Below are 24431 nucleotides of genomic sequence, written 5' to 3' on the forward strand. Positions count from 1 at the left end.
TGCTTGTGGACAGGAAGCAGACTCTCTCTGCAGCTCTCCCACAGATCTGTGCTGGCTCTCAGGGCGGCTGCCAGCCAGCTAAATGTCAGATCGCTGCACCCCGCATTCCCGAGCCACACCACCTCCATCGCCCCGGTGACTAAGCTGTTTCAACAGCTGTGTCACTGCTGGAGTCAGGCCAGTGTTCTTTGCACAGAGTATGTGCTCCGTGCAGCTTAGGTGGGGAATTATTGCACACGGGACTGGGGTGCTATTTGCAGAGCAGGTCCTCCCCTTGATCATCAGCAAGGGCATTCCCTGACCTCCGGGCAGCAATGAGACAATGTTGGGCTGCTGCTCAGGCTTCCGGGAGATGGTTGGACTCACAACACCACAAAGAGGGTGGAGAAGGCATGTGTGCCTGTGAGACAGAGAGAAGAAAACCAGGACCCTGGGTTGGGCCCCGAAGACCTCAACGGCCCCTCCCTCAATAAAAGCCACCAGTACTGAAAGGAGGTTCCTTCTTCTGCTCTTCCTCTCCAGCCATCTCCCTCAGTCTCTCCTGGGAAAGCCTCTTTCCTATCATGTAATGTTGGCACCCCCTTCATCTCTGTCGGTCTGTCTGTGCACCTCTCCACAAACTTGCCTCTGAACAACACTAGGCCTGGGCAGTGTCCTCTTGCGTGCCTTGTGCTAGTGCCTCTTGTGTTCCCTCAGCCCCTGGCCTTCCCCTCTCCCACTGCACCGCCTACCGTCGTTTATGTTTATCTCACTCCTGACGCAAGCTGGGCCCGTGGACTCTCGTTCGTGCCCTCCCACCCCCTACAGTCGAGCCTCTTGCTCAGCAAGGCAGGCACAGCAGGCATCCCTTACTAACTGCTGAACATAGCAACCCAGCTCCCTTCCAGCGAGGGCTGATGGGACCCAGGCAAAGGCATTGCACTTGTGGCCTTTCTTATCTGTGGGCAGGACCAGTTTCCACTTGTAGGCAATTCTACGCTGCATCCAACCAGGAGCCCTATTAACCTGCTCTCCCTCCTAAGTTGTTCTCACAACAGCAATCGGGCTACGTTTTCTGACATTAAAGAGATCTCAGAAATGTGTTTTCTTAACCGTAATTCAAAAAGAGTCATGTACCACAATGTTCATTGCAGCACTATTTACAATAGCCAGGACATGGAAACAACCTAAGTGTCCATCAACAGATGAATGGATAAAGAAGATGTGGCACATATATACAATGGAATATTACTCAGCCATAAAAAGAAATGAAATTGAGTTATTTGTAGTGAGGTGGGTGGCCCTAGAGTCTGTCATACAGAGTGAAGTAAGTCAGAAAGAGAAAAACAAATACCGTATGCTAACACATATATGTGGAATCTAAAAAAAAAAAAAAAAAAGGTTCTGAAGAACCTAGGGGCAAGACGGGAATAAAGACACAGATGTAGAGAACGGACTTGAGGACACAGGGAGGGGGAAGGTAAGCTGGGATGAAGTGAGAGAGTGCCATGGACAATATATACACTATGAAACGTAAAATAGCTAGCTAGTGGGAAGCAGCCGCATAGCACAGGGAGATCAGCTCCGTGCTTTGTGACCACCTAGAGGAGTGGGATAGGGAGGGTGGGAGGGAGACGCAAGAGGTAGGAGATATGGGAACATATGTATATGTATAACTGATTCACTTTGTTATACAGCAGAAACTAACACACCATTGTAAAGCAATTATACTCCAATAAAGATGTTAAAAAAATAATAATAAAGGATATTCTAAAGACATAAAAAATAAATAAAATAAAAATTTAAAAAAGAAATGTGTTTTCTTATAAAGGAAGTCTTGTATTTTAAAAAGAAATAAAACAATGATTCTCTAAAGCTCACATATTTTTTTTTTGTGCGGTACACGGGCCTCTCACTGTTGTGGCCTCTCCCGATGCGGAGCACAGGCTCCGGACGCGCAGGCTCAGCAGCCATGGCTCACGGGCCCAGCCGCTCCGCGGCATGTGGGATCTTCCCGGACCGGGGCACGAACCCGTGTCCCCTGCATCGGCAGGCGGACTCTCAACCACTGCACCACCAGGGAAGCCCTAAAGCTCACATTTTTGAGTGCCTATTATGTGCAGACATTTTCAGCTGCACATAGATGCCAGCCAGATGTAAATGATCACCTGCATCTCAAAATGAGGAAACTGGGAAGGAGGCAAACTATGAACCAGGCTTGCCCACCTCCACCACTCCAGGCCTTTCCTATCATGTCATGAGTTCGGGGACGAGGCCTGTTTCTTGCTCTAGAAAAGCCACTAATTAGCTGTACAATTGGAGTAAGTCACTGTACACATTGTATTCTTTCATTAAATACTGAAGTTGGACGTATGATGACTAAGGTCCTTCTAGTTCTAACATCTCATGAATGCAGAAAACTAAACCACTAGCTGCTTGACTGCCTTCTACCTTTGAGGCACTGCAGTAAAAACAAAGAACAGTAGAACAATTCCTGCCCTCAGGGCACTTATAATGGAGTTGGAGCAACCAGGGATAAAAACTTGATTTTGACTCACATGAGTTAAACAGAAACAAATACAAAAATACCAGAGTCCATGGCAGTCCTTGAGAAAAAACAAAGTCATAACTATAAAAGGACAAAAGTGCATTTCAACAATGGTTTCTCTCCCCCCCAAAAAATATCTTTGTGCTGCTGGCAGGAAAAGCCAGCTACCAGAAGGGATCCCGTCTATTTCACGGGAAAGCTTTGTTTCTGACAAGTTTCGTAAAGGAAAAAGTAGGCTAGAACAAGCTTTTTATTTCCAACCCACCTTTTCTTCGTTCCCATGAATGAGGAGGGGATAAGAATGACAGCAGGCAGCCAGGGAGAAAAATAATATGGCTGGTGGGTCCTGACCTCTTGGATTCCTGCCGACAGAGAAGCCCGAGAGGCAACATTTAATTGTGAAAAAACCAGCCTTGCTTGCCTCTTATCTTTCTCCTCTGTGACTTAAAACCCACAATTACTGGCAACCCCTAGATTCCGAGTCACTCAGCTGGTGGTGGCAGCAATGGCTGTGTCTGTAACTGAAAAGAAAAAGGGGAGTTCGATTTTACCTGCCTCGGAAGCCAGCCTTGTGCGAACACAGCCCTAACACAGCTTTACGACTTCTCCCATTAAAAAGTTCACAGATGCCCTCCCGTCGGGAAGACCACCATGCGAGAAGTCCAGATGGAAAAAAAAGAAATTCGATTTCCAGCTGCTGTATAATTCAAAGGACAAGCTATGAGTCTCAAATCCTGAATTCCACATTTCATTTCAGCCCTAAATATGTGATTTTCAATTCCTTTTCTCAAGGATCAAACTCCAAATTTCTTAGCCCGGTCATCAAGGCAACTCACCGACTGGCCCTCTCTCTTTCAGGAGCTTATCTTTTCTCTCCAATCTAGAATTCTTCTAACAAGTAAATTTACTGTCCTTTGCATACAACACATCATTTCACAGTATTTCACGGTGGAAAAATATGGGTCTTAGTTCTGCCTTTCTCAGCTGCAAACCAGATGACCTTGGAGAAGTCACATACCTTCTATAATCTCAGTTTGCAGACTTCTAAAAGCTTGTCACCCACATACCTCCGCTCCCATCTTGACTTATTACTCTATTCCCAAACATTTTAATTTACATATGCATATGTTTACAGTCAAATAAAATTAAATCATCCCTTGTGGACATATTCTCCTAAGGATGCTGAGAATTTCCCATAACTTCTATTTTATGGTGTTCTCCAATTGCTTAGGTGGTGATCAACATGAAATTTGGCACTCATGGGGTCTACCTATACCATGAAGTTGGAACTCTTACCTTGAGATTCATAAACCTCTAAATTCCACAGACGACCTTCAGGTCTTCTGTTGAAGTATGAATACAAAATATTTGAATGGGGCTTATGCACATTTTTCTCCCAAGCTCAAGGTCCTTGATCCAAAGTTAAGAACCACTGTCCTGAAGTAATGAAAGGCCTAAGGCCATCATCCACCCAGGTCCTTGTTTTGCACATTTGACCCTGCTGCCTCCCTTTCTAGGCTACTATATTCTCTCCAGAACTCACGTTTCTTCTCTCTGCTCAAGTCCAAGAATAATAACTCACCTTTACTGAGCATTTACTCTGTACACTTACTATGTAGAGGTCTCACGTGTATTTTATTCTAGTTTCATCCTTAAAACAATCCTAATAAGGGTGGTACTACTATTATATCTATTCTGTTGATTAAAGAAAATAAAGTATAAGGAAGTTCACAAACTTACCAAAAGTGTCATATAATTTATAAGTGATAGGTCGGGGATTTGGCCCCAAAACTCTGGCTTCCCAGAACAAAATAAGGCTGCCCTTGGATTGTTTCTTTGCCATCAGATAGTAGACAGTCACAAATTCCAACATCTCCTTTAAGACTCCACCCTTCAATACTCACTTAAAAAACTATCTTCGCAGTTAGTTCATCATTTCCCCTTCTGTATTCACAGAATATTCTGGGCACTTAGCACTGAACACATTAGTGTGATTTTTTTGTTTCTTTCTCTGTGAACTAGACAGTGAGCACCTAATTCTTTTGACTACATCTCAAGTATTTACTGTGCCAGGGGCTGTGCTAGGGACCCAAAGATGAACAAGATACAGTCCTTTCCCTCAAAATTCAGTCTTTCAGGATAGAGAGAAGTAAACAGAGAAGGGTCATGATGTTTTTTGAAACTGTATTATGAAAGATAAGGACTTATCTTTATACCTTAATTCCTGAGTAAAAAATGCCAGCACGTAGTAGAAGCCCAATAAATAAGCAATAAATGAATGCAGGACATTGGGAGGGGGGTCTCAGAAACTGGACTGTTAAATTTAAAAGATCTGCCATCCCTTTATGAAAACTCTTTGAGGTTATTTGTATACTGACTCACCTAAAAAACTGTTTCCTGTGTTGGTGTCTATGATACATTTTTTAATGTCAGACTAAAAATACACTTCCAGTACACCAACCCTGTCTGCCTACCCAAGGACTAGAAATGAACACAAGGTAACACGTAACAAAATAAAATACAAGAAAACTCACTCATTTCAACACTAAGTTCACCCACGAACAAAGAGGCATCCATCCCCACTGAGCAGCATCTTCTAAAATGGTTACACTTAAGGGTCTTTGAAGTAACTGATTCACAAAGCTGAAGGGATACTCATGAGATTTTTATAGAGCCAAAAAATCTTAAGTGAGTCATGGACTCTTCCGCAAAAGAGATGTAGAGTGGATGGAACCTTAGGAGTCATCTCGTATGATTTCCCACTCAGATCAGGAAGGCTCTCCAGGGCACTATGGATGGACTCATGCCATAGACTCAGTGGGATGAAGGCACTAGAGTTCCAAGATTGCTTTCACTTATAACCCCTCTATTTCTCAGCTGGGGGACTTTGGACAAATCATTTAGCTTCTCTCATCCTCAGTTTCCTCTGATTTTAGAAGGGAGAAGAACTATTAAGATGATCAGATGAAATAAAATAAAGTTGTCTTAATCAGAGATGATTTGTTTGCAAGTAACAGGATTTTAGGCACGCTAGCTTAAGCAGAAATTAGCTGGTACAAAGGTATCTCAAGAAACTCAGGACACAAAGTGCTGACAAGCTTGAGGAACCAGAACCAGGAAGAGAAAACTGTCAGAGAGAGATTCATCATTTGCAGTTGATCATAATTATACCCCATAATTATGGTCCTTTGTCTCCATTTTTCTCTTTGCATCTGATTTTCCCAATCTGCCAAACAACTTTTCTCTCCAACATCTCCAACACCTCCTGCCCAGGTAGCCCCCAGGACTTTTCAGTTTAAATGCCAATGAAGGTGGGCCTAGAAATAGTGAATCCCGATTTGTTATAAGAGAGAATCTGATTGTTCCCCCTTGGGGCAAGGGCCCATCCTAATCCAATCAGTTGTGGCTGGGGGACTGATCATGTGGCCAGGTGCCCACTCAGCAGGCACGGTGGAAGCCCACACTCAGAGAAGAGAGATAGACAAGTTCTGCAGGAAAATGACATGAGGCCAAAGCAAATGGCTGGCAACACAGACAACCACCAGCACCCCTAGTACAAAAGTACTTTGTAAAGAAATCACCACCAAATGCAAGTTATCACTTGGGGTCATCATTATGATTCCCCCCTCAACCAGCTTCTGGTTGATTACTACCAATGACAGGCTGCTCACTACTTGAAGAGACAGCCTTTTCATTGCTGAACAACTTCAACTATTAAAACTCTTTTCTACATTGACAGTAACTTTTTAGAAGATACTAAATTTAAATGTTTACAATCTTCCCCCAACCCTTACCTTTAAAGAACACATAATCTTGCTTGTTAGGTCAGGCCTGGGCTTTCCTTTGTGGTCATAATATGAATAACCAGTGGGGCAGGAAAGATAGATTCATTGGACAATTACTTTAGGAAACAACCTAAACCAGAACAATTAAAAAACCAGAACCTCTTCTTCCTTTAAAGAATTACTACTACCTCTCCTACTAATACCATTAGCAGTAACTTACTAAAGCAAAAGAGGAACTGGAACCATTTCTAGCATCAGCGTGTAGACAGTAGGTAGATGTTGAAGAAAGTGGTTTTTTCCATTGTAGAATCCCTGGCACCTTTGCAAGTAGAATTCTGCTTTGCTTAACAAAGGATTTTCTTTCCCCATCTAACTTTCTTTTGCTTTGAAAAGCATCATCCAGAAAATAATTTTACTTCATATTTTCTTAGGTTACCCAAAATAAAGGTATGATTCCCCATAAAATAACCTCATATTAGCTATGTGGTGATTGGCTGGCATTTAAATATTAACAAAAATACCCAAAATTAGAAGAGGAGGTAACAGCACAAAGACACCTTCTATATAGTGGAGCGCCAACAAGGAATCTGCTGCCGCTGGTGGCTCTGCTGCTCCCATTTTTCATTGATGTCACCAGGTTTTTATTTTAGTAACCAGGATATACTTGTTATGGATGCAAAGAGAATCTCCTCATTTATATTCTAAACTCAGAGCAGGAAATGAGACACATGGGTGATCTGCAGCTGTGGCACTATAAACAGGACCAGCCTACCTCCTAGTCTAGATTCTAGACTGCACTACATTTCCTGAACTTGGGAGATGAAAAAAAAAAAAAAAAAAAAAAAACCAGAGAGAATACACCATTTTAGAAAGACCAGCACAACTTCTGTCCAAGAATCTTAGAGGCCGCTGTTTGGCAGAAGGCTCACTGCCCTGTATACGGTAGCTACTTGTTGCTAGGTACCATCCACCTGCCTACATGGCTGATATACACCAGGAGATCCTGCTCTGTCTCCAGCCAGCTGTGCTACAGTGGGCAAGTATTGTAAGGTTTCCTCATCTAGTAAACTAAAGGACTAGTTCTTTAACATTTTGGGGCCAAACACCCATTTGAAAACCTGACAAAAGCCACAAACCCTTTTACTCCCAAAATGCACATAAGTAAATATGACTAAAATTTCACACAGTATCAGGGGCTCATGTGGCCCTTGAACCCTACCCATAGACTCCTGGTTGAAGATAATTAGACCAGCAGCACTCTAACCTATCTTCCAGTGCTCAGAGTCTGCAATCACACAGTTGATGTTTAGTAACAATTACTGCAAATTATTCAACACCATAGATGAGTGTTTTGCTAAGACTAAAGACCAATCCAAAACGATCTAGCTTCCAATGTTAAATTGACTGGTAAATCAATGAATGACTGGAAGGAAGTGGGAGGGACTGGATAAGCAAACTATAAACATTAATAAAACATCTTGGGAAGGTTTTGAGAGGCCAACTCTGTTTCTCAACTGGATTTTTTCATTTGGAAATATATAACACGAAACCATTGAGCCAGATATAGAGATCCAGACAGCTTTATAGTGATGCTGTCCAAGTCACGTGCTTACACCCATCACACCCAAATCAAACAAAGCCAAAGGTTCCCACGCTCCTGCCAATATAAACATGTTCACAATGGTTAATTCCAAAGCTGTGCCTGATGATTCCCACAAAGGGAAAGATAATCTATCAATGAGAGTAAACTAACATGATGTCCTTAATAGTCACTATCCTGGGTTAATCAACAAAATATGGTCTTCTCCCATGATTTCAGTTTCCTTCTGTTTCAAGTCAGTAGGTACGACTGAGTCATGCCTGTAAGTTCTAGGTTCTAGCCTTTGTTTGAAGGGGAAACACAACACCATAAGAAAAAGGACTGGCCGTGTAAATCCTTCTCAAATAGTGACAACCTCTTAACCTTTACCCACCACCTCAAACCCCACTCCATTTAAGTCTGCCCCATCTTTCTGGTGCGTTTTGAGCTTTTTCAGCTTATCTTTTTTTAAGGAGGAGGGGAGAGAGGAGAGGAAAAATTTGAAGTTTTTATTTCTGCTCACACTGACTCTGGGGCAGGTAAAGAAATTTAAAAGGTAACTTAAAAAATCTTGGTGTCACCAGCCTGTAATAAAAACTGTCCAATCAGAAATGTTTCTTATAGAGACTGTGACATGGTCATGAATCAAAGAAGGTCTCTATTAGGGGAGGTGGGGGAATGGGAGTGGGAGGGTAGAATTAGATTTCTTCTCAGTGACTTGCTTCGGTATAGTTTGTTAAAGAGGATTATCTGATGAAGCATGGAATTCCAGTTATGTGAATACCATATTACCAATGGTCTGCTCCATCACAGTAGTTGTAGTTTTATGGTGTACAGAATCCTCTGCCCCATTAAGCTCTCTTTGTGGACTCTTCCTAAGAGGCATCTCAAAATATAATAGAATTAAGAAGCATGACTCTTGCTGATGGTCAACAATAAGATCACAATAGGATTCCGTCTTTCTTCCTTCTATAAATTCGCCCCTAATCATTTTAAATAACATGACAGTTTATTTTTTACAGTCAGCAGATTGCTGCTTTATTCTAACTGTCTTCATGTGGTGTCTAACTAACATTCTATAATCGATACACAAATGGAAGCACACAATCATTTCATAAAAAGTTAGGCAATTTCCTCTCAGGACACTCAGCCATCTAACTTGAAAAATGACTGGGTAATAATATCATTCTACTTTTTTTTTTTTTTTTTACTAGAAATGTTGTACAGAAATGTTTTCAGTTTGAGAAAAGAAAAATCACTTGTTATAGAAATAATTCCATCGTTACGTGTAGTCATTTGCAAGAATGAAACAAGCAAATAAGACAATACTCAATTATAGCGTACAGCACGGGGTTCAAAGCAAAACATAATGACTTCATTACCTAAGAACAGAATAAACGCTCTGGCTTTCCCCATCTCACACCATTTGTCAGTATTTCTTCAGCCTAAGGGATTTTTAGACCCCTGAAATCCTAGATTCACTACTCAAGACAGATCAATCCACCTTGAGGCTTTCTGCCAAAGAATTTCAGTGCTTCTATTTCAACAGTAGATTTGAAAGCTGGGTAGAGACATGTCAGAAAAACCCTCCTTCTTTGATCTCTCCACCCAAGTTCCTCAAAAGAAGCCCCATGTAGAGTCTGAGGTTATGCTAAGTATGTGACTTGCAGTTGTAATCAGTAGAGCGACATTCCATTACAAGTGGGTACCATTTTAACCAACTCAAACCTGTATTTCACAAATACATACATAAATTAAGTGACTGATAAAACACTTTAAAAAAAAATGACATACACCCACTCTAGAGGATATTTTCAAATAACAGAATTTGCTGTTACGGAACAATCTAAGCCCATCACATAGATAAGCATTCATTTTTCTCAATGCTCAACCATCCAGACACCAGATGTTTAGGTTGACATTTTTTTGACACTTTTTAGTCCACTCACACTCCCTCCATTTCCATACTTTTTCAAGTATGGATTACTTTTATTGAATAATAAGCATGGAATATCGTATTTCTCAATGATCAAATAAAATATACACATTCTCTAAACACTTTTATTACTATACATTACCCTATAATATCATCATTTCCCTCCGAAAAACATCAGTCTGATGAAATCTTGAAGTTGATGAAACAATGACCAGTTTTTAAAGTGAATGTCAATGCTTATTCAGTTTCTGATGGATTGTCAAGATTTCAAATCCTAGCCAAAACCTGTATCATCTTAACTTGAAAGTTTAAAAGGAATAAACAGGGCTTCCCTGGTGGTGCAGTGGTTAAGAATCCGCCTGCCAGTGCAGGGGACACGGGTTCAAGCCCTGGTCCGGGAAGATCCCACATGTCGTGGAGCAACAAAGCCCATGCAGCACAACTACTGAGCCTGCGCTCTAGAGCCCGAGAGCCACCACTACTGAGCCCACGTGCCACAACTACTGAGCCCGATGCCTAGAGCTGGTGCTCTACAACAAGAGAAGCCACTGCAATGAGAAGCCCGCACACCGCAACGAAGAGTAGCCCCTGTTTGCCGCAACTAGAGAAAGCCCGCGCGAAGCAACGAAGACCCAACTCACCCAAAAATAAATAAATAAATAATTTTAAAAATAGATAAATAAATTTGAAAATAAAATGAATAAAATTTAGCACCAAATGACTGTCCTTTAAAATATACAGTCCTTAGATTATTTTATCTGCTCAAAGACCCTTCAAAGATACATGAAAACTCTGAATACATATATATATATACACATATACATATAATCCTAACTTTAATTTCATAGTCCAAATGTGAAATCTCTTACTACTTGAAATCTGAAACTTATTTCACAGACTGTCTAGGAAAGTTTAAAGAAAAAACAGGATTGGCCTGACTTTTCCTTCCATTTGAGGTAATATTGCTAGAGCTGAATCTCTGATAAACAGAAAGCCATCCACATATAATAGGATCTTGTTCACCACACTTATCTTTTTTCTTCTGCCCCATCTCTTGCTGTCAGAAAGGCATCCAAACAATGATAAAATATAAGAAGTGAACCGGCAGCTGTACATACTCTTTAATATAAGGATCAGGGTAAAACCCAGACCTACCACGTCTTATAAATGAGAAGCCCGCACACCACAACGAAGAGTAGCCCCTGCTTGGAAGATAATTTTTTAGTGTGCCCCTATTAAGTGCAGACCCTCATGTTATAAGAAATTAAAGTATGTTTCTAAGATAAAGAATCTTTAGTCCACTCTTTTTCTAGATGAAGATAAAATATATTTTGGAACCTGAAGATGTACTTGGGAAAAAAAACTATAAGATGCATTCACATTTCATTTACATATAGCAATGTTTTAGTTAAAGCCTTACCAGCATAGGCTTTTTTTTTTTTTTTTTTTTTTTTTTTTTGCGGTACGTGGGCCTCTCACTGTTGTGGCCTCTCCCGTTGCGGAGCGCAGGCTCCGGACGCGCAGGCTCAGCGGCCATGGCTCACGGGCCCAGCCGCTCCGTGGCATGTGGGATCTTCTCGGACCAGGGCATGAACCCGTGTCCCCTGCATCGGCAGGCGGACTCTCAACCACTGCGCCACCAGGGAAGCCTCAACATAGGCATTTTTGATGTTTAGAATTAATATTTGATGGGAAACAATTCATCTGTGAAGTTATTAAGATATGTGATAGGTTCTGACCACCAGTAAAGATGGGGTGTGAAATTTCCCACACATCCAACAATTCTGATGCCAGCAGGGTGTCCTACAATTCAACTCAATTCTGACACTATCTACCCAGAGATATCATCAGATCCCACAGGTTAAGGGCTCAGTCGCACAAAACTGCCCCTCTCTCCAGACACTAATCACAAGCCCAGGTTGTTACCTGCGCTTCTGACCTACTGGCTACAGATTGGAGGATCCCATGCTCCCCTCCTTAGACTTCAGACGCCAGCTGCCAAGTCCAGGTTGTTACCTGTACTTCTAACCTAGTAGCTACGAACTAGAGGTTCCCACAACCCCCTTCTCAGGTTTGATTAATTTGCTAGAGCTGCTCACAGAACTCAGAAACCCATTTATTCATTAGATTATAGGTTTATTACAAAAGATATTAAAGTAGATACAAATCAACGTCCAAATACATAGGGCAAGATCCCTAACAAAGGAGCTTCTGTCCTCATGGAGTTTGGGGTCCAGTATGGTGCCACGTGGAAGCATTCTGATTCCCCAACCTGGAAGCTCTCCTTCTGGGTTTTTATGGAGGCTTCATCATATAGGCTTGATTGATCAACTCATTGGTCCTCAATGATGTCCATTTCCCGATATTCATGCCCTATGTAATCTCCCTCAAGTGTGGGCTGGACTTACTTGTTCACTTCTAACCAGTAGAATACAGTAGAAGAGATGAGATGTCACTTCTAAGACTGAGTGGCTTCTGTCTTAGGCACCTGCGTTTTCTCTCTCTCTCTCTCTCTCTCTTCCTCTCTCTCATCACTAGCCCTTATTGGGGCGGGGGGGGACCTACTGTAAGACAGCCCCATGGCAAGGCCTATGTGGTGATGGAACAAGGCCTACCAACGACCACATGAGTGACCACATGAAGCAGATCTCCCCCAGTCGAGCCTTCAAGCCTTCTCACGAGACTGCAGACCAGAACAACAGCTTGACTGCAACCTCAGAAGAGAAGCTCAGCCAGAGACTCCCAAGTTAAGCTGTACCCAGATCCCTGACCCAGAGAAAGAGGGGATACTACATGCTTATTGATGTATGCTGCTAAATTTCAGGATAATTTGTTATACCCAGCACTAATACAGTCACTACGGAGCAATTATTTAATTTCTATTACAGAGTAAATCATTTCCTTTATACTTGGAGCTAGGAGTCTGTCTGGGAACATTATTCTTGAAATACACAACAGGCAACCAGATAACAGAGAACTCTGTCCTGGACCTTCACACCAAAACATAAATAAGCCAGTTAACCTACCGATGTCAGCCTACCATGGCTCCTCCAACTGTTGTAATTCTCCTTTTCTTGAATACATTCTTAGAATTAGGAATATGAAAACCCAAACCTCAAGATATATACACTAGCTTTAGTCTCAGTTTTTAACCTCATAGCAGTTTCCTGCCCGAATCTCACACATTATATGGCATATTCCTCTCGTTATAGCATTTATCTTTCCTTATGGTATGTTTAAGTATCTTTCTCCCAACCACTTCTTCCCTAGTGCTTTGTTCAATCTTGCATCTTCAGTACCTACTGCTTAACACATGGTTGAGACTTAATAAAGCTTGAATGAACAAATGTGTTATGCAAGCAATGAATGAGTAAGCAAGTCAATAGGCAAGAGAATAGGGATGTGGGAAGTACCACTTGAATGCTGTTATGAAGGTCCAGATGTGCCCATCAGCCATTACTTCTACCTAAAGTGCTCTTCCACTTGCACCCACCCTCACCCCAACTCTGTCAGGGTTTTCACTATTTAACACTCACCTCAAAGATGTGTCTGCTCACCTCTACACACACACACACACACACACACACACACACACACACACACACACACACGTGTGTGTATGCGCACCAAGGCAGCCTTCCCTTTCTCTGCTCTGAAGCCTTTTCTTTATGCTCCCACAGCTCCTGGGTATACCTTGGTCACAGCACCTAGCACACTATACTGTAATGACTTGTTATTTGCCTGTCATTTCCACTTAACTATAAGCCCCTTGAAGGACAGTGTCTTCACATGTAACCACATGTCCAGCCATCAATTTGGTATGTGGCCGTAGTGGGTACTCAAAACCAGTTTGAAATAATGGGTAAGAGACTGAATGAATTAGGGGTAGGGTGGAAACTCTACATTCTGAAAAATTATCTTAGCATAATCTGTTCCAGATAAAATGTCAACCAGGCACATATACTGCTCCAACTCCTAAACAGAGTAAAATCAATGTGATTGTGTATCAAGATAATTGTTGATACAGGAAAATTAGAATTGAAAAAGTGCTTTAATCCATGGACAGGCCCTAGGCAGAGCTGTCTTCAACACACCTTTTTCTCTTTCACTCTCACCCCTGATCCTGCTTCAGTAAAAAATGTTCTCTTCCTTCTCAATTTCAGATTCCCTGTACTGTCCTCAGATGCCACAAGTGGATCTTCCTCTCCAAAATCACCCAATAATCTCCTCACAAAATGTTTATATGCCTCATGCCCTCAGAGTCTTGAATCACAACTGAGTAAGGTAGAAAAATAACCCGGTTTGTGGGAAAATGGGTGCTTGTGGGTTGGTGTTCCCATTTTGACAGGTATATTTTTCTAAGGCAATGGCTTCACTCAAAGCCCAGCCAGAAAAGACATTTGCAAAGATGCAACCTTTCAGAAACCCTCAAATCACTCCACTAGGATGAGTCCCCTCTCGGCACTAGAGGGGTTATGAAACTTGGTTAGGGCAGGGCTCTGGCCACCTGACTTTGAATTCCAGTTCTTCCATTCTCTAGCCTTCTGACTTTGGGCAGTCTCACCGATGCCTGAGTTTTCTATGTGTAAAATGAAATAAGACCTACCTCTAGGAATTAAATGGGTTAATTCAGGTAGAGTACTCAGAAAAGTGTCTAGTAAGTAGAAAGCAGTCGATAATTGTCACTAGTAATACTCTTATTTTACTGTTATTATAACTGGCTCTGAAAAGCCTGAAGAGAGAAATTCTCCAGGATAGGAGAGGGATGGGGAGAATGCACTTACTGATTTGGTTGTTCAGCTTGAATGCAATGTCCAGCTGCAGGATAAACAGCATGAACTGGAACCAAGAACTCATCTCCATGGAGGGGAGGGGAATGTGAACAGAAAACACAATGTCATTGGCTTCGATTTCCCTTGGAATCGCTTCCTCAATGTCTCGGATCTTGTCACACTGGTTGGGTCCCCAAGGCATTAACCATTTTGTCTTGTGATGGTTTTTACGGACATCCACGCATTTCACTGACATGTAGGACACTGCCGTTGTGGGTCCTGGAGCTGAAAAGAGAATATTTTCCTGTTTTAGAAGAATCATCCATGGAAGTGCCTATGTCTGTCTAATACTCTTTCCACTACTGTCCTCTCTCCATTTTTCACACCACCTTCTATAACTTGAGGTCATTAATACCAAGAGATCTCCAAAATCCGGGTGAGGATCCTTCAGTGACCTCCAGAGGCATCATAAAGCATCCCCAAGAGCCTTCCCATTGTTTTCAGTGACGGTTATTTATTGAAAGAATACATTTGTTTTCTTCAGTTCCCTCATCATTCCAAACAAACGTCACAAAAATCAACTGTGCTTCACTTTCCACCTGCCTGAGGGCTTGGAGACCTCTGGGGCTTCACAGAACACAGTGTCTGAAGTCAGAAGACCTGGGTCTGAAGCCTGGTTGAATGACTTACTCTCAGGTAATTTTGGGTAAATTGGTTAAATCTATAGTAGCTTCAGGATCCTCATCTGAGAAATAAGATGGTTGGCTTCTAAAATTCAACCAAGATGGCTGGTTTCTAAGATTCTTCTTAACTCTGAAATTCTGCAACACTGCTTTTGATTGAGAGAAAGAAGTTTTCTGACTTTGGGCCCCCATTTAATGTACCTATCAGAGGATGGAACCCAAACACTGACTGACCCTTCAAGGGTATACTAAAATACGATACATGCATTTCAAGAGGGATCATCAAATTTGAAATATATAACATTAACGACACAATTTTGTGATTATAAAATGGTCACATAATTATAACAGAAAATTTGCAAAATACAGAAATGTTGAAGTTCAAAACAACAGTTACCCAAAATCCCACTAAAGAGAAGTAGTCACTGTTGGAAAAATATCAAAGTATTATCTGTCTTTTCTATGAGTGTGTAACTAGATACAAATTTATAGAGGAATTAATTTTTATAACTTTAAAATACATACTAATATTAACACATATCGTTACAAAATAGGGTCATACCTATTTGTAGCTTCTTCTTTTTAATCACTTAGCAAAGTAGGGTAGAACAGTGGTAAATAACACAAGCTGTGAAGCCAACTTGCCTGGCTCTCTCATTTCTGGTTGTGTCACCATGAATCCAAGCTAGCAAAGTTTGGGGTGAATTTCTAAACCTGTCTGTGTATTAGTCTTGTTATCTCTTAAATGGCAACAATAATAGCTTGAATGTAGTGTCCAGCTGCAGGATAAAGAGCATGAACTGGAACCAAGGACTCATCTCCATGGAGGGGAGGGGACTGTGGACAGAAGACACAATGTCATTGGCTTCGATTTCCCTTGGAATCACTTCCTCGATGTCTCAGATCTTGTCACACTCTCTGAGTCGTTGTATACATTAAACAAATTAACATATGAAAAGTATTCAGAACAGTGCTTGAAAGTACATGAAAAAATATAGAATTAATTTTAGCTATTATATTATATTTTCTATGTAATTAAAATTTCTCAACTAGTGGTTGCAAAATAATCACACAATACACTCTTCTAATTTACCTATAACCCTCCACCCCTTGTTTTGTAAAGGTTGTCTATAAATAAGAATAATTCTTTGCCTAATATGTTTTGTTAGTGACTTACCTCAACTTTTCCCTCTGCTGTCTCAATTTGTTTATGGCATATTTTAATACAGAGAAATCCCAGATTTCATGTACAATCACACTTTTATGTTTTTCCCATTCTTCTGTGTATAGAGAGACTTTCTAATCTCAAAATTCAATAAACTTTTACCTTCTAGTCATTTTTAACAATTTCATTTTTTAAATATTTAAATAGGTGATCCACGTGGAATTTATTTTGATATAAGGGATGAGGTGAGAATCTAGTTTCATTTTTCTAAATATTTAAATTATTCTTTACTGAACAAACTCTCCTTTGTTGTCGCTTTATGACAGCACCTTTATCTTATGTATACAAATAGATATTTCTGGACAATCTAGTCTATTTCCATGTATTGGACTGTAAATTCATGGCCCAACACAACATGGTTTTAAGTCACGTAAACTGATGGTTTATATCAATATCTGATAGAGTAAAACCCCTCCCCCATGCCATTTCATGTTTATATTTTTTGCTGGGATCTGACTGAAATTACATTACATCTATAAATTAATGTGGACAGAGTTGGCATCCTTTCCTGACATTTAGTTTTCCCACCCAAGAACAGTGATCACTTCTCTATTAACTGCAGTCCATTTTAATATCTCTTTGAAAATTTTCATAGTTTTCTTCATGTGGATCCTTCTACTACAATATATTTTTAAATCTATTTATAAAACTTTTCTCTGAAAGTAGTGGAAGGAAAACATAAATCTGGTTTATGTGCATGGTTTAAATATGTTTAATTTTGCACATATGATACTTGACACACAGTGCTTTCAGACCCTTTATGAACAGAAATCATCTCTTACTTGACAGAGATCAAATAGCAACTAGAGGAATATGTAAAGCAAGAGGAAAAGTCATTTATGACGCAAGAGTGTGTATTATTAATATTTTGCTCTACTTCTAGTGCTCAAATACACATTTTTCTACCCCTAAATATCAATCCTAACAGTAAATTTTGAGTAGTAAAATGTTACGTTCCCAGAAAGTTGGGATGATGCCTACTAAAACTTACCAGAAAACACAGCACTGCTAAACTCTGGCTGAAAGTTCTTCAATGTAGTATCCTGAATACCACAACACAGAGCCACCACTAATCCAGGCCAGGGAAGTTTTTCTTTAAAACTCAAAACTGTATCATGAATACATTCTACACCTAATCCATCTAAAATCAGACATCTCACTTATTATTAGAAATATGAACCAATCAAACTTTGGTTATCCTGACTCTGCTAAATAGCCCACCAACGTTACAAAGACCAAATGGCACATTTAACTAAACTTCTTTTAATGTGGTTGGAGAATAAACAGGGAGACAAAAGTCATGAATTCTATTTTTGGCCAACATACTCAAACTGACTATTTGCTGCAGAAAATAGTTACTACATTTTAAAACTTCTATTCTTCCAAAATGAACCTAACCTTTTTTCATTTCTTTATTTTTTTTTTTCCTTTTGAAAAACAAGTCTTTCCCTCCTTAGACCAAAATGAAAAATAACTATCTGAGTTCCTAGTTAACCTCCAAAACCACATTCCAAACTTAATAACAGAGAAGCTGAACACTTTACAGGCACAAAGGCTGCATTTTTAATGGACACGGTGAACGCCTGCCTTTGTAGCAGCCTGAATTATTTTCATTCTTTCATTAGTCTAGTGTTTCTTGCATAAAGAAAAAAAAATCCCAGGAATACTAATATTTTCATAAATATCATGGCAATGAACTTGGGAAGCCGCAAGTGCATCTCAAGCTGTACTATAAGAATCACAAGTATTTTTCTTCACTTGAATAAATCTAGTCTAAAAAACCTTTTGTATAACTTTAAAAACCTGAAGATAATTCAACATTTTCCATTTCTAATAGTGCTCAAAAGGTGAAACACTTGTATCATTTGAGAAAGTAAACAGACATTCTGTTATTCAAACATGGACAGTTAATGTTCCCTGAATAATATGTTTACAGTTCAAGACAACTTCCTACTCCAGCTAAAAGTGAATTTCCAGGTGTTTCTTATGTAGAAAGCATATCAAAGTAAGCCAAAAACAAAGTCTATAGCTCTTAGCTGGTTGCCTACTCTAGAAGGTGTTTTCATCAGCTATGGCCAACAATGTGACTACGTAGATCACAAAGCAGTGTCTAAAATCAAAAGAACTTTGATTTCTGTCTTTAAATTTTTAAAAAGTGTGAGGGATTTTATTGTAAGAGAAAAGAATGAAATGGGAGAAGCTGAAATTATCGGTGACCTTTGAACAAGCCACAGTCAACTAACCAACAGTTATACGTAAGGAAGGCCTCAGTCGCCAGCGTGGTTCTAGGGATTAATAGTTTGTGTGCTTAAGAAGGAACTAGATGGATTCAGGTCAACAAACTGAGTCATGTTTGCTCAGGTGAAAGCTAAAAATAACCACTCCTCAGTACTCCTAGGATAGTAATGTAATATCATCCAGCTGCTTCAGCACATATTATAAATGTCCCCTCTACCCATTCGTAGCACTTAGTTGAAAACAAGTGGCCCAAAGCTACTTCTACATCAGTACAATTTCATAGACAGAGCAGTTTGGCCCAAAATGAATATGCCCAGGCACTACGGACTGGTTAGTTTATGGTAGGTTAACACAACTTTGGGAGTAGGCACAGAAGCTATAAAACACAAGCCACTCTTTGAAAACACCACCCCATTTTGAGGCCAGTTCTCTTTACCGTGTCAAACATAGGCCATTTTTTTTCCTTTTTTTATCTGTATTTCAACACAGTATTTTTGGCCTCCGTCTCTCCACAAGAGCAGAGAACTGTGAAATCTGACACTACACAACATTTAATTTTAAAGTGATGTGAAATCAATAAGACTTCTAATTCGAGGCTGTGAAAAACTGTACAAACACAACGTGAAGCCTCTAAAAATTCAGTGACCCTTCAGTGACATACATCACTAAGGCTCATACTGCATTCACCAAATATGTCTTGAATACCTACTATGCACGAAGCACTATTAGGTGCTTGAGGGAACCTAAGAGACACCAGCCATGTGGAATGTAAAAATAATGGGGAAAACAGACAATACATAAATAATTACAGGAAAAAGTAATTATAGTTGTGGTGATACTATATTTACCCTGACATTACCTGAGAAAGGGCCATAGTCAGATATTTGGAAGGCAGGAGAAATGAATTCACTAGAATGAGGCAAAAATTCCAGTCATCATTACAATGCAACCTTGAATAAAAATGTAAGTGAACAATGACTAAACCTGTACTTCTTTTGGAAGAATATTCATTGACTCCAGTCAGCTTCCTGTTATGGCATCTAAAATGGCTGTCCCGTTTACAAATTACTATCTGGCCAACCACTACCGCTATCATGCTCAAAGTTGAGTCAACATCAAATCATTAGCCCCTACTCCCGCCAGAACCTTTAATTAGAGAGTTGGACAGAGACACAAGACTTGGTTGCCTCCTAGAAAAGTTAAAATAAAATTAAAACAACATGCTGACATGACACATGGTCTCCGTTTAAGCCAACACAGACTATTTATTTCTTCGCTTTATTACAAGTAAAGAAGTTTCCTTTAGCAGTTATCTAGGAGTATTACTATTATGTGGGCACTGTGCAACCTAAAGATAGAGACAAATGACAGTCCCAGACCCTGAGTTGCTCACAGTCGAGTGTGGGAGGGTGAGAAGTTGGCAGAGAAGCCCATCCTGATTGAAACGTGCCCTTACAGATGTTGCACAGGAGGCATCAATTGTGAAGGAGGCTGGGAGGGCTGCCTGCCCGAGGCCTGGACTTAGACTTCACAGAGAGCAGGTGTTAGTTAGCCAGGTGGAAAAGGGGACAGGAGTAGGGAAGGCGCTGAAGAAGAGCATGTGCTGGGTCAGAGGCTATCTCGACCACAATACAGTCGTCCCTCTGTATCCGTGGAGGACTGCTTCCACGGTCCCTATGGATACCAAATTCTGAGGATGCTCAAGTCCCTTCTATAAAATGGCACAATATAGTCGGTCCTCCTGATCAGCAGATCAATCCCTGGCTGGTTGATCCGAGGATACCGAAGGCCAATCGTACGGTCTGTGTTTGAGCATTAAATTTAAGAAGAGATCATTTACTAGGTGAAAATGCTGCACAGCCCTAACCTTGTTACAGCCCTTTGCTTTCTCTGACCAGGGGTCTAGTTCTCTAGGGGGCCTTGGCTTCTGTTCCCAACAGTCTCAGCTTCACTTTGTACAGCGACATGAAGAGACCCACAAATAACAAAGAACTTTTATTTGGGGGAATCTTTCCTTCTAAGACACTGTTGGTATCTTATAGGTAGCCACAAGGCCAGACATGAGCAACACGGTGCCCCGGAAGGAAGGCAAAAGGCAATGGGGTCTCCGAAGAGCCTGTGCAGTCTCCATTATCAGAACAGCCTTCACCTAAATTAGAGGAAGACTGTCTTCCTTGCAACAGAAATGATATTTCAGGATTAATGTGCTTTGGGCTCCAAGGGGAAGGAATGTGGAAAACAGACCAATTAAAAGGGTAATTCATGTTTACAAGCATTAATAACCAGAACCTCTCTAATTGAAAAAGTAACGATTTTAATTAAAAATGGTCAAACATTTCAGAAATATTTTAGAGAATTTTATTTTCATAATAGCATCTTAGCTAACAAAAGTGAAAAAACAAAACTATACACACTGATTTAAAAACACAATCGGGCTTCCCTAGTGGCACATTAGTTGGGAGTCCGCCTGCCGATGCAGGGGACGCGGGTTCGTGCCGTGGTCCGGGAGGATCCCACATGCTGCGGAGTGGTTGGGCCTGTGAGCCGTGGCCGCTGGGCCTGCGTGTCCGGAGCCTGTGCTCCGCAACGGGAGAGGCCACAGCGGTGAGCGGCCCGCGTACCGCAAAAAAAAACAAAACAAAAAAAAAAACAAAACAAACAAAAAAACACAATCATTTCATGATGTATGTAAGTCAAATCATTATCCTGTACCCCTTAAACTTATACAGTGCTGTACGTCAACTATATCTCAATAAAACTGGAAGAAAAACATTAAAAAAAAATAAAAACACACCCTTACAATTAATGAAATGAAACAAAGCTGAGTAGACTCCCATTAATTATATGATCTAAAAATGAATATATAATAACTGACAGAATAACCCAACCAGTATAAGATTGTCCCTAGAAAAAAATGCTGTAACAGTACTTATTCAAAATTTGTTTTAATGTCAAACATAAATGAATAGTTAGATCTGTAAATTAACATCTTGAAAGTTAAATCACTTGCTTCCTGTCTTCATAGATTTTATGGTCTGGGAAATCTTTGCTGTCTGATTTGATCCCATTTAACTATAAGATTTCTACACATTTTGTACCCTACTGTATTCCAGGAAAATTGTTTTAATTGTCTGAATGAAAGAAATTGTACTAATACTTCATATAAAAGTTTACAAAATATCCAAGCTGTAAGCAACTATCCCTGAGACCAGGTCATTTTCTCTTCTGGAATGAAATGTGATATATAATGTTATAAATTTGGGGACTTAACATTTAAATCTGGATAAATTTTTAAACTGTTATGAAATATATGCAATAAGTCTGATCCAGGTAAACTATAGAGCTGTTTAAACAAAGTGCATTATTTATATTCTAACAATTATTTACTTTCTTGAAAGTGTTATCTTTGTTGTAGAAAATGGTGCACTTGTATAAGAGTTCATTACTCTTATTTTTGATTATTTTGCTTTTGCTAATTAATAAAAATTTAAGGTGTTATTTCCTTTAATTTTATTCCCATTTCTTAAAATAACTTATTAAGCTGTTTATATAGGTGTAAAAATATGTGACAGAATTATATTTAGAAGAGAGACGTATTAAAATATTAAAGTGAAAATAAATAAATTAATTAATTAAAACACAGACAATTGCTAGCAGATACTTTCTACTGACCCAAGAGGGAGGTTGATTTAACTCTTTAAATCTGGTCTTACTTCAAAATCTGTTGTCATGATCTCTGACCTGTATAAACATGAATAATTGGTTTATTTATTTTTTACAATTTAATTTGTTTATTTGTTCTCTACTTTGTTCCCTAATAGATTTTGGATACTAGGAAGTGAATATTAGACTTTATTTTTTAAAACGAGTTGAGGCTGATTTAAAAGCATGGAATTAATGTTTGGGGCACTAAGAATTACTTGGCCTATGTCTGTATCTACGAAAGCAATAGCTGGATAATGTAAGCCCCACAGCTTTCAGCTGAACTACAAAGCTAAATGGCTCAATATCTATTTCACTTTGTAATATAAAGAAAACTTCCATTTCCTGGCTATGAACGGTATGTATAAGATGTTCATCATGGATGGTATGTATAAGATGTTCATAAAAGATTATATACTCAAATTGGTTCTAAGCTTTGCCTATCTGAATATCTATGCTTGCCTAAATGAGAATTTATATGAAATGCATTGGGCCTTTAAGGCCCTTGGACAATTCCAGGGTTTGCTTAGAATTTTTTGATTCCCTCCCAAGGAAGGGGATGGGGAAAAGAGGGGCAGAGGAACATAGGTGGCCACAGAAACCAAGGAGACCAGACGAATACCTGTTATTTATACAACTACAAGTTTTATTCAAACCACCCCCCCAAACACTCATTTAACATAAAGGAATCTTCAGCTAAATTTAACAATTAGCTTTTAAATGTATTAAATTGAATTCCCTCAGAGACTGCACCTGCCTTTCTTAAGCTCAGAAACCTTCTACCTTAATTCTAGTTAAAAGGATACATGTGGGATACACTATACAACTGAAGTAGCCAGATCATATTATCTGGTTGAGTTGAGAGATTTGAGACAACTAGCAATTCCTTGGCCAATTCTGCTTACTGTTCCCTCCAGGTCAGTTCCTAAAAAGATTTCTTAGTATCTACCACAGCATGTACCTAAGTTTTAGAATGTCTCATAATAATGACCACTTCAAAACTTTTCGGCTAAAGAAAGTGTACATAGTTGTGTTAAACTGAGTGCTTCAGAATTAACTGACTCGGTCTGTTAATTCCTTCACATAAATTGCTCTGAAGTTGTAATGGTCAGACACTCACTCTACCTATGCCATTGACTTTGAAGATAAAATTCTCCTATATTTCAACCACACCAATTAAATCTTACTAGATTACTAACTAAAATATTATTTCATGATTCAATCTCAGTCACTAGAGAACCAAAAGTGGGTGTGCAGGGCCAAGATCTGGAGAAGTAATTTTCAGAATTATCCTAGCTATGCCCCAGTGGGCATAACGGGGTACACTAAGTGACGTGTAATTCATCCTTGCCAGCCGTTTTCAGTAAGTAGTAGTTAATTATGCTAACATCTGTTCTAAGAAAGCTAAATTTTTAAACACAGCAGAACATTCCTCTACACTAACCTACCACCACCAAAACACACAAACACACACACACCCCACATAGCAGAGATGAATGCAAAGTAATTTGTACTGTGCACACACAAGTCAAACACGTATTTTAAAACAGTTCCCTACAACATAAACTTATGAATAAATGACAGACATTTTGACAGGAAAGTTTCAGAAATTGTAGCAAACACTTGTGTAATTCATTCCTTCCTTAAAAAATATTGAAAAATAGTGTATGTTTACATCTTAGGCTGATGAGGATTTTCAATGCTTAGCCTGCAACCTCAATTGTTCTGGAGCCAAAGATGCGACAGCTTTGAGGAATAGAAGAATTACTCTACATTTGTCAGAATCTACACAGCAAACATGAAGCGCCACTTGGCTTCCATTACTTGTCTGGCTTGGATCCCGTGGAATTGAGGAGCGCTGGAACCAAAAGGAAAAAAATTACTGTGCTTTGGGACATAGAGCCAAATTCTTACATAGTATTTGAAATGCTGTGGTAAACATGAAGTTACTTTAGGCTCAAGATTAGTGCCAGTTTTTTTCCCT

The 24431-nt window shown here is 39.8% G+C and overlaps 1 protein-coding gene across 4 annotated transcripts in view; it reads right to left on the minus strand.

Moving 5' to 3' along the window:
* The window catches only part of WLS (Wnt ligand secretion mediator), a 105132-nt gene that overhangs the window by 53171 nt on the left and 27530 nt on the right, over nt 1-24431 (minus strand). For 2 of the 4 annotated variants that reach the window (XM_060023729.1, XM_060023738.1), the window contains exon 2: nt 14612-14884. The exons of the other annotated variants lie outside the window; for them this stretch is intronic. In XM_060023729.1, coding sequence (XP_059879712.1) covers nt 14612-14884 — 273 coding nt within the window. The remainder of the gene's footprint in view (nt 1-14611; nt 14885-24431) is intronic. 4 annotated transcript variants of the gene reach the window in all.

This window comes from Delphinus delphis, chromosome 1 (assembly GCF_949987515.2).
Source record: "Delphinus delphis chromosome 1, mDelDel1.2, whole genome shotgun sequence".
NCBI lineage: Eukaryota > Metazoa > Chordata > Mammalia > Artiodactyla > Delphinidae > Delphinus > Delphinus delphis.